The sequence below is a fragment of the Rana temporaria genome, chromosome 4 (assembly GCF_905171775.1).
Source record: "Rana temporaria chromosome 4, aRanTem1.1, whole genome shotgun sequence".
NCBI lineage: Eukaryota > Metazoa > Chordata > Amphibia > Anura > Ranidae > Rana > Rana temporaria.
In genome coordinates, this window is record NC_053492.1 from 370,655,074 (window position 1) to 370,671,996 (window position 16,923).

The 16,923-nt window shown below is 44.3% G+C and overlaps 1 protein-coding gene across 3 annotated transcripts in view; it reads right to left on the reverse strand.

Moving 5' to 3' along the window:
- The window catches only part of TMEM181 (transmembrane protein 181), a 73,788-nt gene that overhangs the window by 27,265 nt on the left and 29,600 nt on the right, over positions 1–16,923 (reverse strand). For all 3 annotated transcript variants that reach the window (XM_040350945.1, XM_040350946.1, XM_040350947.1), the window contains exons 4-9: positions 16,633–16,723; positions 14,932–15,053; positions 14,631–14,750; positions 11,973–12,056; positions 2,571–2,670; positions 1,936–2,066 (exon numbers count right to left, since the gene is read on the reverse strand). In XM_040350945.1, coding sequence (XP_040206879.1) covers positions 1,936–2,066; positions 2,571–2,670; positions 11,973–12,056; positions 14,631–14,750; positions 14,932–15,053; positions 16,633–16,723 — 648 coding nt within the window. The remainder of the gene's footprint in view (positions 1–1,935; positions 2,067–2,570; positions 2,671–11,972; positions 12,057–14,630; positions 14,751–14,931; positions 15,054–16,632; positions 16,724–16,923) is intronic.

The following is a 16,923-nucleotide window of genomic DNA, read 5'->3' on the forward strand; positions in this document are numbered from 1 at the left end:
TCAAAAATGTCCGATATGTCTGCAGCAAAATATCGCAGTCATGATAAAAAATTGCAGATCGTCGCCATTACTAGTAAAAAAAAAAAAAAAAATGCTATAAATCTATCCCCTATTTTGTAGATGCTATAACTTTTGTGCAAAACAAACAATAAACATTTATTGCAATTTACTTTTACCAAAAATATGAGGAAAATATTGTGTTTTTTTCAAACTTGTCACTCTTATTTTTCTTATAGCGCAAAAAATAATAACCACAGAGGTGATCAAATACCACCAAAAGAAAGCTCTATTTATGGGGGGGGAAAAAAGATTATTTTTTTTTTATTTAGGTACAGTGTTGCATGACCGCACAATTGTCATTTAAAAAGTGTGACAGTGCTGAAAGCTGAAAAATAGCTTGGGCAGGAAGGGGGTGAAAGTGCCCTGTATTGAGGTGAATAAAGTACTGTCCTGCTGATGCTCAGTACCTAATCATTTGTCAAAAATGTACCCAGGCTCCTACTCACTTTGTTTCCAAGGATGTCGGCAGGTAGGTACTATGTACCATATGTGGTGGACCTGCTCTAAGGTTAGATGCTACTGTTATAGGAGTTCACGCTCCTGATTTTTTCGGTGACTATGATCAATATTTTTAAAAACCCTGGGATTGCACTACTTAAATTAACCCGCTGAAGGGGTTCCCAGATCTACTCAGACCCTGATATATTTTATGGTTTTGCGGCTAAAAAGGAAGAACCCAGTAATGGACTTGGTGGTGATGAAGCAAAAATGTACTTGGATAAAAATTTATGAAAATATGGTTAGCATTTTAGGCGATACTTCTATAAGTTTTGAGAGGATCTGAAGCTCCTGGATAAACTATATACAATCCCCTTCCTAGCAAAGCAACTTTCACTATGCTGGTTGGAATAGGCACTCATGCAAGCTGAAGTTCTTCTCTTTTTTTCTTCATTTTTTTTTGTCCTTTTCTTATTGGCATGCTGGTTTCTCATCAATGACGCCGAGTTATCTTGCATCATGATAGTTATGTTTACTATGGCACTTGGTACCAAATTAAGGGGGTACTTAAAGTGACACTAAAGTCTTTTTTTTTTTTTTCTTTATAAATAATAAAAACATGTTATACCTACCTGCCCTGTGTAATGGTTTTGCACAGTGCAGCCCGGATCCTCATCTCAGGTTTCTCGCTGGCACTCCTGGACCCTCCCCTCCTGTCGCATGCCCCCACAGTAAGCAGCTTGCTATGGGGGCACTGAGCCGATCTGCAGCTCTGTGTCCATTTAGACAGAGTCCCCGTTCGGCCCCAGCCCCTCTCTTCCAATTCGCTAACTGACTTTGGCTGCTGCTGTGTCTCAGCCAATCAGGAGAGAGAGTCCTGTATGGCCGAGGCACTCGTGCAACATTGCTGGATAGAGATGGGCTCAGGTAAGTAGTAGGGGGGTACTGCACCGGCAAAGTCTAGTACCCAAAGATCACATTCAAGGCAGGCCCTGCAATCTTTGGTCCAGCGGGGTCTGGGTACATCCTTCAAAAATATTGCTGAAGATGTGGCTCAGCATCATGTGGATTTAGTCTTGATCTTGAAAAAATAAAATTTACAAGTAAAATTCTTTAACTTTTCTCAATAGAGAAAAAGGATGTCCATCTTCCTAGGACTGCAAGAAAAAAAAAATAATGAAGTATACCAGGAATGAGAGGGGTTAAACCTGATTGTATGTTTAATTATTTTTTTCCAGTGTCCAATTTCACCTCAAGGCGGTAAAATTCAAAAATGTTTGAATAACTGTACCCCGAATGTTTGGGAAAAATGTTTTTATACATGTGTACTTGTATATTTATTCACGATTTTAAGAGAAATGTACACAATTTAATACATAAACGACTTGCCCCAAGAGAACACATTTATTGGTAACTGGATAGATTTATTTTGCTTACCTGCACCCGAATGCCGTGATAGACGCAAAGCCAAAATAGCAAAAGTGCACATAGGAAGAGTGACTGAAACAGGTCATCGAGCATGCCAGGAAACCAGCTATTAACCAGGAATGTGAGAGGGAAGAATGGATCTGCAAGAAACAGGTGAAACATTGTTTGATCAGAATGGACCACTGTTCAGTTTAGCAATCTACTTGAAATTCTAGCATGTCCGTCGGTGAACAATCAGCAACGAGAGGAAATAAAATAGGCTAATAAATGCTCTTGTTCAAGACCACAAGCACCATAAAACACATTTGCATATAATCCATGTAACACCACAATATTTACCTCCAAAAATATCACATCTCATATTGGGCATAGCAGATTGGTGGAACTGGGGATTAATCTCACAGATAGAGAACCCGACAGCTAATATGAAGCCCAAAGATAACTCAAGTTGCCGACATCCCCCCAGGGCCCAGACTAAAATAATAATTCTACGTGGACTTACCCTTTCAGTTAATTTAAAATTGGTTACATACAATAGTAAAAGATGTAGGAAAAAAAAACAAAAAAAAAAAAACAAAACAAACAACACACAGTCACCTTTGAAGATGTCAAAATTAACCTTATGAAATATGATAAAATAATACCATTATAGAGCAAAAGCAGGGGCAAAAGGACCGACATCCACTTCTGTTCTATACCCCAGTCTCTCATGGAGAACTTACGAAGGGAATGTGCAAATAGACACTGAAAGAAAAAATAAAAACAAAAAACATGATCATGTTTTTAACATTAATAAAAAATGTATATTTCCACAAGACTGAAATAAATGAAAAAGCACGAGAAAGAAGATAGGTAGTTGTCATTGGCCATTAACCGCTTCCATACAGGGCTGTTATACACACATCCATACCGGGCCTATTCTGGCACTTCTCTCCTACATGTACAAATCATAATTTTTTTGCTAGAAAATTACGCAGAACCCCCAAACATTATATATGTTTTTTTAGCAGACACTCTAGGGAATAAAACGACGGTCATTGAAACGTTTTATCTTGCACGGTATTAGCGCAATAATTTTTCAAACGCCTTTTTTTTGGAAAAAAATTGTTTCATGAATTAAAAAAAAATAACAAAACAGTAAAGTTAGCCCAATTTTTTTGTAAAATATGAAAGATGATGTTACACCGAGTAAATAGATACCCAACATGTCACGTTTTTAAAATTGCGCACACTCATGGAATGGCGCCAAACTTCGGTACTTAAAAATCTCCATAGGCAATGCTTTGTAAATCTAAACTGGTAACCTGTAAAAATTTTCAGAGGAGATCTAGTGCTAGAATTGTTGCTGGCACTCTAACGCACGCAGCGATACCTCACATATGTGGTTTAAACGGCATTTACATATGTCGGCGGGACTTGCGTGTGCGTTCGCTTCTGTGCGCGAGCTACTGGGGACAGGGGCGTTAAAAAAAAATTTTTTTTTTTTTTTTTACACTTTTTTTTTTATTTTTATTTTTTTTGTTATCACTTTTATTCCTATTACAAGGAATGTAAACATCCCTTGTAATAGGAATGTGTGTGACAGGTACTCTTTATGGAGAGATGCAGGGTCAATAAGACCCTACATCTCTCCTCCAGGCTGGAAAGCATGAAATCGGTGAAAAAAAATTCACCGATCTCATGCTTGCTGTTGCTTAGCAGCCGCAATTGCGTGTTTGTTTACTTACGGGGACCCGGGCGTGACGTCATCACATCGCGCCCGGGTCCTTCGACGGTCATAGAGATGACTGGTGACCATCTGGTCACCAGTCATCTCTATGCTTCCTGCCAGCGCCAGACGATTCGTTCTCCAGGCCCCCGATGGCACAGGGGAGAGCCCGGAGAAGCACCGGATGGCGGCGGGATGTCCCCTCCCGCCGCCTGTAAGAACGATCTAGCGGCGGAACCGCCACTATGATCGTTCTTACGTTGTGCAGAATCGCCGGCAGAAGAGAAGGATATCTGAATGATGCCTCTAGCTGCAAAGCCCAGGACGTCATATGACGTCCACCCGGATCGGTAGAGGTCCTTTGTGGACGTCATTTGACAATGGGCCGGGCGGGAAGTGGTTTGTTTTTTTTAGAAGGTATACATCCCCTGCATCCTCTTTTGCAGCTCTTTTATGCTGAAATAGCATAGCTCTGTGATGCAATATATCATAAGCCCAGTCCAAAATGGTAACAGAGAGGTGTCCATGACAGCATGGGCCTACAGGAATTGGGATGAATGTCGCAGACCAAAAACTTGTGGCAAAATATAAAATTCTCCATAGATTCAACATGTCTCTCAGCAAATAGCTTGGGGTGTCTACTTTAAAAAATTGGGTTATTTGGGGGGGTTTTGTGCCATCTTGGCATTTCATGGCCTCCGAAACTGCGATAGGTAGTGAGGAGTGAAATCAAAAATTCAAGTTAGTCTTACCGGTAACTGGTTTTCCAGAAGTCTTTCAGGACAGCACCTTGAGATATGGTGACTCCTCCCACTCCATCAGGAAACACCTTCTTTCCAATCTTTAAAAGGGAGGTCCCTCCTTGTACCATCAGTTGTAATAGAGAAAAACCTCCGGCCCCGGCTGGAACACATAAACACATACGTTAGTCACAGCATAGTTCATTTAACACTCATAGGGCGGGTCGTTGCTGTCCTGAAAGACTTCTGGAAAACAAGTTACCGGTAAGACTAACTTGAATTTTCCCGAGGCGTCTTTCAGGACAGCACCTTGAGAGGATAACAGAGACTTACTACCTTAGGGCGGGACGACAGCTTGTAAGACCTTCCTGCCAAATGCCTGATCACTGGCCGAGGTGAGGTCCAATCTATAATGTCGCACGAACGTGTGAAAACTTGTCCACGTCGCTGCCCTGCAGATTTGCTCTGGCGTGGCACCAGCTCTTTCTGCCCATGAAGTTGCAAGAGCTCTGGTTGAATGGGCATTAACCCCCTCTGGTGGGGTCAGGTCTGCCTGTAAATAAGCCTCCCGGATAGCCAGCTTCAGCCACCTAGCTAGGGTCCCCTTAGATGCCTGTTGGCCCTTCTTGATACCCCCAAAGAGGACAAATAGAGCATCCGAGCGTCTGAACGGACCTGTTATCTCCAAATAACCTAATAAAGTCCTTCTGACATCCAACATGTGAAAAAATAATTCCTTCTCTCCCGAAGGACTAGAACAAAAGCTGGGAAGGACAATGTCCTGTAAACGATTTGCCTTAGAAGCTACCTTTGGCAAAAATTTAGGGTCAGTTTTAAGCACTACCCTATCCGTAAATAAACATAAATAAGGCTCTTAATAGACAGGGCCTGTAATTCGCTGATCCTACGTGCCGAGGTAATAGCGATCAAAAACAAAGTTTTTAGGGTAACATTCCTAAGCGATGCTTCCCCTAAGGGTTCAAACGGCTTGTTTGCCAGGGATCTAAGTACCACTGAGAGCTCCCACTTCGGGAACCCCTGTAACCGAAGTGGTCTGGATCTCGTGAGAGACCTAAAAAACCTACCCACTAAGGGTTCTGTGGCCACAGGCCTCTCAAGAACACTGCGAGTGCGGATACCTGCACCTTTAGGGTACTGATAGCTAAGCCTTTATCTGCCCCTGCCTGTAAAAACTCCAAGATGGAACTTAAATCTCTAGGGTCCTGGCCCGCTGAGCTACACCATGTGGAAAATACCTTCCAAACCTTGGCATAGATAGCTCGGGTCACTTTTTTCCTACTGTTAAGTAAGGTGGAAACTAGACGGTCAGAAAACCCTTTATTTTTTAAGATTTCTCTCTCAGAAGCCACGCTGCCAAGGAAAGTCGTGCCACTTCCGGGTGAGAGACCGGGCCCTGTGCTAGAAGATCCCGCCTGAGGGGCAGGTGCCAACAAGGTTCGGCTGCCATCATCAGGAGCGTCGCGAACCATGCTCTTCTGGGCCAAAACGGGGCGATGAGGATGACCGGGACCCTTTCCTTCTGGACCTTTCTCAGAACCAAGGGAATTAGCTGAAACGGGGGGAAGGCAAAGCAAAGGCGAAATTCCCAGGGATTCGCCAGAGCATCCACCCCTAGGGAGCCATCCCCCTGGCTCAGGGAAAAGAACTTTCCTACCTGGGAGTTCTCCTTCGAGGCGAACAAGTCCACCTCTGGTAGACCCCATCTGTCGGTGATCTGTAGGAAAACCTCTGGATTCAGGGACCACTCTGATTCCCGAATCTGGTGTCTGCTTAGAAAGTCCGCCACCCGGTTTAGTGATCCTTTCAGATGTAAGGCCGTCAGGGAAAGTAAGTTGCTTTCTACCCAGAGCAGGATTTCTGTGGTAAGGGACTGAAGCATCCGGCTTCTCGTACCCCCCTGTCTGTTTAAGTAGGCTACCACCGTGGAGTTGTCTGTCAAAACCTGAACATGGTGACCCCGTAGGTGTGGAGCAAAGCCCACTAGGGCCAGGGCGACTGCTTTTAGTTCCCTCCAATTTGAGGAACGCAGGGATTCCTCCTTTAGCCAATTTCCCTGAGTGAACCTTTCGTCTAAGTGGGCTCCCCATCCCCAGGCGCTGGCATCCGTGGTAAGCCTCTTTTCCACTGGGAAGAACCATTCCAGACCTTCCACAAGCACTCTCTGATTTTTCCACCAGTATAGGGATCTCTTTACACTGGCTGGAATCTTCACCTGGGAGTCCAGGGAATTGGGCTTGTGATCCCATGCTTTCAACAAAAAAGCCTGCAGGGGTCTGAAATGCAATCTCGCCCACTGGACGGCTGGCATGGTGGAAGTCAAGACTCCCAGAGCTGCCATAACCTGCCTGACTGTTAGTGTCTGGTGGGCCTGCAACAACCGAATGGAATCTAAGACCTTGGTTGTCTTGTCCAAAGGGAGAAATATTCTCCGGCATAGTGAATTCACCTGGAATCCCAGAAAACGAATCTCCTGGGAGGGTACTAGGGCGGACTTCTGAAGATTTAAGATCCAGCCCAGGGATTCCAAGTGACTTCGTGCCCGAGACAGATCTGCCAACAACCTCTCTTTCGAGGGGGCAAAGAAGAGGAGGTCGTCCAGGTAGGGATGACCTGTATCCCCTGAAGCCGCAAAGGTGCTAAGGCTTCTGCCAGCACCTTGGTGAAGATCCGAGGTGATGATGAGAGCCCGAAGGGGAGGGCCCTGTATTGGAATGCTGTACTGTGCCCTCCAACTCTACGCTAGCCTGAGAAACTCTGCGACTTTGGGGATATAGGAATGTGTAAGTACGCGTCCCTCAGGTCTATCGAAGCCATGAAGCAACCTGGCGTCAGAAGATTCCTGATGGAAAATATCGAATCCATCTTGAATCTTCTGTACTTCACACATCTGTTTAGAGGTTTTAAGTTCAGGATTAGCCTGAATTTTCCTGTGGGCTTTCTTATTAGGAAGACATGAGAGTAAAACCCCCTGCCCTGGTCTACTAGAGGGACCTGGATTAATACTCCCTGCTGTCGAAGCTCCGACAGGGAGGACTTTAAAGCCAATGCCTTCACTGGATCTCTTGGGGTCTGAGTTACCAAAAATCTTGTTGGTGGGGCCTCCGAGAACTCTATAGTGTAACCCTGGGCGATAGTGGTCAGAATGTACCGGTTGTCTGATACTGCCGACCACTGCGGAAGGAAATTCTCCAACCTTCCGCCTACCCGAAGGGCTGAGTCATTGCGGCTTGTTGGTTTGCGCAGGAGGATTGAAAAGGACTCCCTTACCTTTACCCTTCTGCGCTGACCAACCTCTCTTTCCCTGTGGCCCTTTACCCTTATTTTGCTGCTTATGGGCCCGAAAAAAACGCTTAGGGGGAGGATTTTTCGCTTTTACTGGGAAAGCCTTTTTCTTATCTGCCGTCCTGTCCAGAATACTATCTAGTTCAGGGCCGAACAGTATCTCCCGAGAACGGGATTCCACATAATTTACTTTTGGACGCTGCGTCTCCTGGCCAGGTTTGAGCCAAAGGGCCCTCCTGGCTGAGTTGGCTAAGGCTGCGGACCTGGCAGAAAATTTAATCGCCTCGGCCGAGGCATCTGCCATATAGGCAACTGCTGCAGCTATAGTGGAAAAAGAATCCAAAATATCCTGTTTCGGGGAATCAGCCTCAATATGTGCTTTAAGCTGATCCACCCAATATTCCAGGTTACGAGCCACGCAAGTGGTAGCCATGGCTGGTTTCAGATTGATCAAAATAGACTGCCAGGCTTTCTTAAGGAGAAGATCCATACGCTTATCCATAGGATCTTTGAGCAGACCCATGTCCTCAAAGGACAAGTCCGTGGAACGCGAGACCTGCGAAAAGGCTGCATCCACCTTTGGAACCTTGTTCCAGATAGCTGATGGATCCTCTCCAAAAGGAAAGCGTCTTTTGTGGGACTTGGAAAAAAAGGGTTTTTTCTCCGGCTCCTGCCATTCCGTAGAATAGTCTCGGAAATAACCGAATGTACCGGGAAGGTACGACCCTTGGGTTCGCAGAGGCCAGCATACATTCTATCGTGCAAACTTAGGTCCTTCTTCTCCTCACCCAGTCCTAAGGTAGCGTAAATGGCTATAAGGAGATTGTCCACCTCCTCTAAGGAAAGTTTAAACTTTGCGGGAGACCCCGTTTCCTCCTCAGTCTCCGATTCCCCACTAGAGGGGTCCTGAGGTTGCCCTAAAGATACCTCCTCGAAGACGAGGGCCCAGAAGATAATACTACTACCTCCTGGGAGGACTGAGAGGTGGACGGCTGAGTAGAGGGGGTAGAAGCTAGGGATCCCCTAACTGACTGGAATTGGGCCAGTAACTCGTTTTTAACGGAAGAGACTAACTCCTCTCTAATAGAAGCTGACTCTTCCTGCACTACTGCGCAATGCATGCTTGCACCAAGGTTTCTTCCAGTCCTCCCCCAATCTAGTCCTGCACGCAGGACACCTTCTCTTAGTATCCGTTTTGACCTAAGGAAACGGGCGAGAAGAAAAAACAATAAAGGGGTCCGGAATGAGACCCGGTCTCAGACAGAAAACGGAAAAAAAACCCCCCCATTCACCAGGTGCGCCAGGAAGGAAAGTGACCACTGCCTGCGTCCTGACAGGCCCCCATGCCACTGGGGGGAAAAAAATAAGGAGACCGAGAGAGAGACATAAGACCCCCTCACCCCTAAGGAAGACAGACTCACGTTACTGCTTCCCGCCGAGGTCCTGCTGGTGCCAGTGCCTGCTCCACTCGCTGTGTCTTCTGTGTTGTCCATAGTGAGACGACAGCGCTACTCATGTGGCATGTGTAGCGCTTCCTGGATCCAAAAGCGCCGCTGCGCCGGACCAGGAAGCGGAAATAGGCCCCAGCGTCCGCCCTGCCCCTCCTCCCGGCGCGCCGGAAGTGACGCGCGTCTCCGGAGCCTGGCTCCGCCAAAATGGCGGCGCCCCGCGCACACGCGGGGAATCGAATGCCAGGCCCCAGATTTGCTGGCTCCACTGAGCACGGAGAAGAGAGGAGCCTGAATACCATCACCGCCGCGCGGGTGGCACAGGAGAGCGGACAGTCTCCGCGACGATCGCCGCAAAAGAAAAAAGAAAGGTAGGAGTACAAAAAAAGAGTCCGACTTTCAGGAGCTCCCTGAGATATCAGACTCCCTCCTAAAAAGATGCCCCCTCCGGAGGAGGAAACACAAAAACTGATGGTACAAGGAGGGACCTCCCTTTTAAAGATTGGAAAGAAGGTGTTTCCTGATGGAGTGGGAGGAGTCACCATATCTCAAGGTGCTGTCCTGAAAGACGCCTCGGGAAAATGTACGTCCTTAGAAAGCCTGAAGGCGGTGCTTGGTTTTCCGGGTCCTGTACACAACTAGACTGGCAAAATGTCACACACATGTGGAATCCCCGTACTAAGAAAAAGCAGCAGAATGTATTTTGGGGTATAATTTCACATATGTCCATGGCTTTGAGCAATATATATCATTTAGTGACAACTTTGTGTGGAAAAAAAATGAATAAAATTTTGAATTTTTTGTCGAAATATAAAATATTACATGGTCCCAACATGCCCATCAGCAAATAGCTTGGGGTGTCTACTTTCCAAAAAAGGGTCATTAGGGGGGGGGGGGGGGGGGTTTGAACTGTCCTGGTATTTTATGCACAACATTCAAAGCTTATTCCCTCCCACTGCTTGTAAAATCAGTCTAGTAGCCAATCAGCTGTTAGGATTGCTTTTATATGAAAGCTGACCCCTGGCTGAAAATAACTATATCAAGATGATACCTAAATCTGCAGGCATCATTCTGGTATAACCATTTAAAGTCCAGCAACATACCAGTACGTTGCTGGTCCTTGTTGGGCATATATTGTAATGTTCTTTTTGATTGGTCGGTGGGTATGCCCACCATTAGAATACCGCCCTGCATCCACCCAGTTGTAATGATGGGCATACTTTTTTTTTTTAAACTGTAGCGGTGGAGGGGCGTGGCCTGGCACAATATGGAGTAGGACGTGTGTACCCTAGGCTCCGTCCATTACTCCTTTAGCTCCATCTATCCTGCACTGCTCATCCTCACCTGTTACCTGCCTGGGGACCTTCTCCATACCATACCTGGTCTCCTTTAATCTCCGGACATCCGGTGGCCCGAGCGGAGCGGCGATCCTCCCGCCCGGCAGCAGCAATCAGGCGAGTCTGCGGCTTCGGCCTGCTCTCGGAGGTCCGCGGCCATCTTGGTGCACCCAATCCCTGGATCAGCGCTGAGTCCCGTTCCTCCTTCCGGCCTGAAGGCCCAGCTCTGTACCCTGCCTGGCATCCTCTGTCCCCCAGCTGTCCGGGCGGTCCTCCTACACAGCGGCCACATTTAGGAAAGTCTGCGGCTTCGGCTTGTGCACAGAGGCCGTCGGCCATCTTGGTCCTCCTGTTCCCCACACCAGCACTGGGCCCCCATCCCTGATACTGGCCTGAAGATCCTCTTCCCTTCCTACCTGACTGGCTCTGACGACCACCTCTCACGCCAGCTATCACGTCCCCCCCAAAAAGTCAAAAATCCACTGCAGCAAAGCTGGCACAATACCGCCGGAATGAGGATGAGGAGGCAGAGGAAGATGGCGGTGCCAAGAAGATGGGGGGAGAGTGTGGGCCGGGAGACACGGATAAACTGCTGGAGGCGATCACACTTTGCAGGACCTCCCTCACTGCACAGATCGAGGAGGTCAAGGTGGACATTTCGCTGCTTAGGCAGGATTCTCAGAAACTTTGCGAACGGGTCACGGAGACGGAGGCCCGCATCAGCACGGTGGAGGACGTACTGCCTCTATTGCAAATGCAAATCAATTTATAACTGCATTTTTCTGGGTGGGTTTTTCTGTTATTTTGTCTCTCACTGTTAAAATAAACTTACCATTAAAATGATAGAACTTACAAAAGCAGCAGGGGGATCAAATACTTTTTCCCCCCCTCACTGTATGTGAAAAAGCATAAGCGGGTGACTAGTACTCTTTACGGAGACATTGGGGGTCTATTAAACCCCCAATGTCTTCCCTGCTCTCCAAACACAGATCATGTTTAAATAGCTGCATTCTTGGCTACACTAGCCAAGGAATGACTGTGACCCCGAAGGTGATGCAATACATGTCCCTTCCAGGGGGTTATTAGTCACAAGAATAAAAGGAAAATATGTTTAATTTCCTATTGATCTCACAGGGAAAGCAGTTTCCCACGGTCTCCTAAGAAGAATTGGGAGAGTGTCTTGGGTGCCACTGGCAGGGGGGGGGCGCACCTTGACCTTTCTGTTCCACTGCTCTGTTGACTTGACTTGCACTGTCATCTCAAGGAACCTCGATTGATAAATGTCTTCAGGCAGCTACAAATGATTTAGTTTGTGGATGAGTGAGAGTGTGAATATCTTAGATTTTTACACCCATCTAACTAGCTAACATTGCTCATCATGTATGATCTCAGATTTCATGATGGTTCCATGTCATCCCAGTAAAAATATCACACAGATCCATCCACCTGTTATCTCAAGCTACATGTTCATTCTTACTTTTAGATGCAAGCAATAGTTTTGTCTACTCACCGTCACCATGAATGTGAGCACCACAAACACAAAACGAAACCAGATCTCCACCACTTGCGAAAAGGTAGGGTTATAGGTTTTCCACTGGAAAAGATGTATACAAATCAGAACAATTTAACTCCTATTCGTGCAAACAAAACATTGATGCCATGCAAGAACATTTTTTTTTAAGCGGTTCATTATTGGGAGCAAACATTTAACTTCTTGTGTTCAGCATGCAATACTGAAGAACAAGATACATTAGCTGAACCTGCAGAGAGTCTAAGTTCTACCTCATGTCAGTACCATGAGGCTACAGAAACATCTTGCTAGGTGTGAGAACTAAAAAAACAAATATTGGAAATGCACCAATAGTACAACACTGAACAAAGCAAGTACCCTCATTACTTAGTAGTAATACTACTAGGTATACAACAACCAGGATAAATGGGTACCTTTAGACATACCGTGTTTCCCCGAAAATAAGACACCATCTTATATTTATTTTTTCTCAAGAAAACATACTATGACTTATTTTCAGGGGGATGTCTTATTTGTATTACCGGCAAGTATGGTACAACAATCTACATTTGTTTGTGTGGGGTGAGAGACCGTTGCTGGTCAGTGCTGGGGAGCAGCTTTACTTCTTCCCCTGAGGACAGAGCATCCAGCTCCTCACTTCACTGAGACTTTTTACTTTCTCTTTCACAGACCGGGACCTGACAGGGGGAGCTGACCTTATTGATGGTGCTGCCAACACCTCTCCGGTCACCGTAGCAGCTGTCATGATGGAGCAGATAAGAAGGGCTGCACGACTTCTTTACAGCTCTGCACCAGTACACTACGTCTTATTTTCGGGGGTATGGCTTATATTTCGATCTTGCTTCGAAACCCCGCTACGGCTTATTTTCGGAGTACGCCTTATTTTCGGCAAAATACGGTAGGTACCCGCAATGCAATTCCTAAATGTCAGCAAATTATGCCCTTTGGTAAAGTTTCCCTTTGAAATCATTACTATTGAAACAGAAGTCATCTGGGCATCTTAGATGGACATCACCTGGAGGTATCTTGGTAATTGGAAGAGGAGCCTGGGCAAACCCAAAACATAGAAAAGGAATGATAACTCTCAATTGCCCAGGAAGACTCCTCTACTCACTACAAACAGGTGATTAAGCTGTCAAAGGATAACCAAAAACACACAGGGCAGCGCAAAACATTTGTCATTTCCTTTTAATTCTGATACTTTAACTTCCACATGTGTATGACTTTAGTTAACTACCTCTTTAAAAGGGGAGGAGAGAGAGAGAGAGAGAGAGAGAGAGAGAGAGAGAGAGAGAGAGAGAGAGAGAGAGAGAGAATCGTCCTTGTAATTCCGCAAAACAACTGGAGGGCCACCAAAACAGCTGGAGGGCCACCAATTGGAAAGGGAAGTCTGGGGCTGCCCCAACCATGGCCCTGGCACAACATGGACTATCCTCGGTACCCAAGGTTTTCACAATAATTTGTATAAGAAATTATAATTTATTGATACAAAAACATTTTAAAAATCACAGTACATTTTTTAAGAGATGAAAATAAAACCAAATAGTTCCAGCTGTGCATTATTACTTATTATTTCAAAGGTGGTGATAGGTTGCCCCCAGTGGTTGATGGGGATGCCGGATATAGTGGATCTTGACATACGATCCTCTACAGGTTTCGCGGTTAAGGCCACTTCCCTCAGTAGGAGTCGATCATTATTATCCGGAGTAGCCAACAATTGGTTCAAGCAGCACAACAGAAGAACCCAAGGTAGTACCCCTTCCCCACGGCAGAAACTCATAAGCGCACAATATCAAATATGCTTGAAAATCCAGTATAGCAACCAGTATAGTCCCCCATGTCCGCCATGGGGGGAAACGACAACGAATAGCTTTGGGTGCCCCTGTTGTGCTGCTTAAACCAATCGTTGGTCACTCTAAATAATGATGGAAGTGGTCTTAATAAAGAAAAATAGAGAATTGTATGTCAAGATCCATTATACCTCCTTTGAAATAATCAGTAATAAGGTTTTTGTATCATTGTCATAAATTGTTATTATTTTATATACCAATTATTGTGAAAATATCTTACTGTACTGAGATAGTCCATCTTCCATTTTGTGCCAGGGGCAAGTTTGGAGCAGCCCCCAGCTTTCCTTCCCAATTACATCTTAAGGCCACTTTCACACTGAGGTGGTGGGGACACCGCTATTTTTAGAGGTGTTATACCATCATTTTAGCGGTGCTTTTCGGCCTTTAGCAGAGCCTGATGAAAGTTAATAGCTCCCGTGTAGCGCTGCTGCCAAAGCACTTTGCAGGCGCTTCGGCGGCACTGCCCATTGATTTCAATGGGCAGGGGTGCTTTAGGAGCGGTGTTTTTGCAGTTTCTAAAGCACCCCAAAGATGCTGCTTGCAGAACTTTTTTATTTTTTTAAAGTCCTGCAAGCGCTCCATGACAGGATAGGCACTTTGCAGGCACTATTTTTAGTGCTAAAACGCCTGTAAAGCGCCTCAATGTGAACGTAGGCTAAAGGAATTTTTTTTAAATCATATTTTAGATATTAGCACACAAGCCATTCTATGCAAAATAGCATGGCGGTACAATAGGAAGCTGGAATGATAGACCATTAGCAATACTTGGGCAATATGACATACTTACAGTAAATGTAACGGCTGTAATAGTGTATCTCAACTGATTTAAATTTTCAAACCGGACAGAAAGTTTGTAGCGTGTATAGTTCAAGTAGCCTAGATGTACCGCTATAATTTCGTCACATTTCTGTAACAGAGAATTGAATAAAAAATTACTTCATGTTTTGAGTAATTATGATGTCCAAGATGATCAGTATAACAACGAAACCTCTCTCAAGCATGACACTTTCCTGTGTATGATGACATCTGGATTTATATGAATAGAATAAACAGAATAAAACAAGAACCTTATTTGCCAATACTTATACCTGTGCACAGCTAATTATCCTGTTATGGCTGTGTTCTTTCTTGTCGACATAAGACACAGTTGCATCTTCAGCTATACCCTGAATGTTCACAAGTATCGTTAAGTTGCTTTGGATGCTGGAGTCTGCAAAAAAAACAAAAAAATATTCAGGTAAAACAGCATAGCAAAAACAAACAAACAGACATTATATATATATATAATATATATATATATATACATATATATATATATATATATATATATATATATATACACATACATACACACACACACACACACACACACACACACACACACACACACACACACACACACACACACGGCACATGCACCTAAAAATAAAAAAATAAAATAAAAACCCTGGAGATTTGGGAAAATCGTGGAATTCTTCAGCAACAAAAGTTGATCAGAATTTATAATCAATATATGGACAGAAATTTTTTTTTTTATCAAAATATTCTCCATTTGCAAGAATTACAGCTTTGCAGACCTTTGGAATTCTAGTTGGCAGTCTCTGATGGCATTCAGTGGGAATTTCAAAGTGCACCTTATATAGTTCCTTTCAGAGGTGTGACTGGAAGGTAGGTAATTTTTCTTTGATCTTACAGTGCAGTTCTTCTCATAGAAGCTTGAAAGGTTTGCGATCTGGTGATTGCGCTGGTCGGTCCATTAAAGACAAAGGGTCATACTAACCAAAATAGGTTTTTAGTAACTTAGAATACTTTGGATTATCATCCAGATGCTATTGCTTACACTTACAGAAGTCAGAGGTACTGTGAAAAAAGTGCTGTAATCTCATTAAAAATAATGTAAACATTGTCTAAAAATCACCAAAAAAAGATACAAAAATTGAGAAAATAAAAAAGTTCATTGCAACAGAGCACAATTGGATAATAGTGGTGGCCCTACATCTACCATACGATTACAGAAGGATGATTACAAGTCAAGCTCAGGTGCTTTCACTAGTTTAAAAAATACATCTTCATATTTTTCATGACTACATACATACATTATTCGGAGTGCCAAATATTACAGGGGCTGCACTGTGACAGGAATGTCCAGATTAGAATTGCAATAAAAGTTTTTTTTGGAAACCAAGACTGTTTATGCTTATCCATTGTAAGACTGAATTATTGTAAGACTGAATTTAGCCATTTGCCTACAGTTCAGCTTAAAGGAGGTGAGGTTAGGGAATGTGGGCGCACATTTAGCTTTGTAAACACAGAATTATCTCAGAGGGTGCTTAAACTTTTGCATGTGCCACATTTGAGCAAAGCCATTAAATTCAAAAATAAATAGTAATTGTAACTGTACACTAAAATCTGCCAACACATCCAACTAAAAGGCAACAATTTTTTGAGTGGATTTTGAGTGCTGTCTGCCCGTACACCCTCTTTCTGTACGGTATACCATTATGACCAAAAGCGAAAGTTAACAAAAATAGAAGGGAAATCTTCCAATGGGGACACTAGTTCTGGCGACAACCAGGGATTCCCTCATCTGGAGGGATCTTCTTTAATTCCCTGTTTTGGCTATGGGACAGAAAGTGAAGGAAAAACTCTGCAATGGAACACAGATGGCTAAAATAAACAGGGGTTATAACCCTCCACTACTCTATCCAAAATAACAATAAAAATGTGTTTCAAATGTGTTTCTTGCAAAACATTGACTTTTCACATAAAAAAAACAAAAAAACACTTACCATCAGATTTATCTAGCTCTATTCTGCACGTTAGCCATAGCTGCTGGTTATACGTAGACAAGATTGGGGATTCCAGAGAATAATGGCCAACCTTAAAATAACAAGTGTCACAATTAGTTTTAGATCCATCGTACTGAAACAAAGTGTAGACACAGTACAGTTTGCTTGCTCTCCCTGTGCTTGGGTGGGTTTTCTTGCTTCTTGAGGGCAGGGCTACAGCCATTTGCCGAAACATGCAAACTGTTATCTTCACCATTTTGTACCTAAATAAAGACTTTGATATGGACGTGC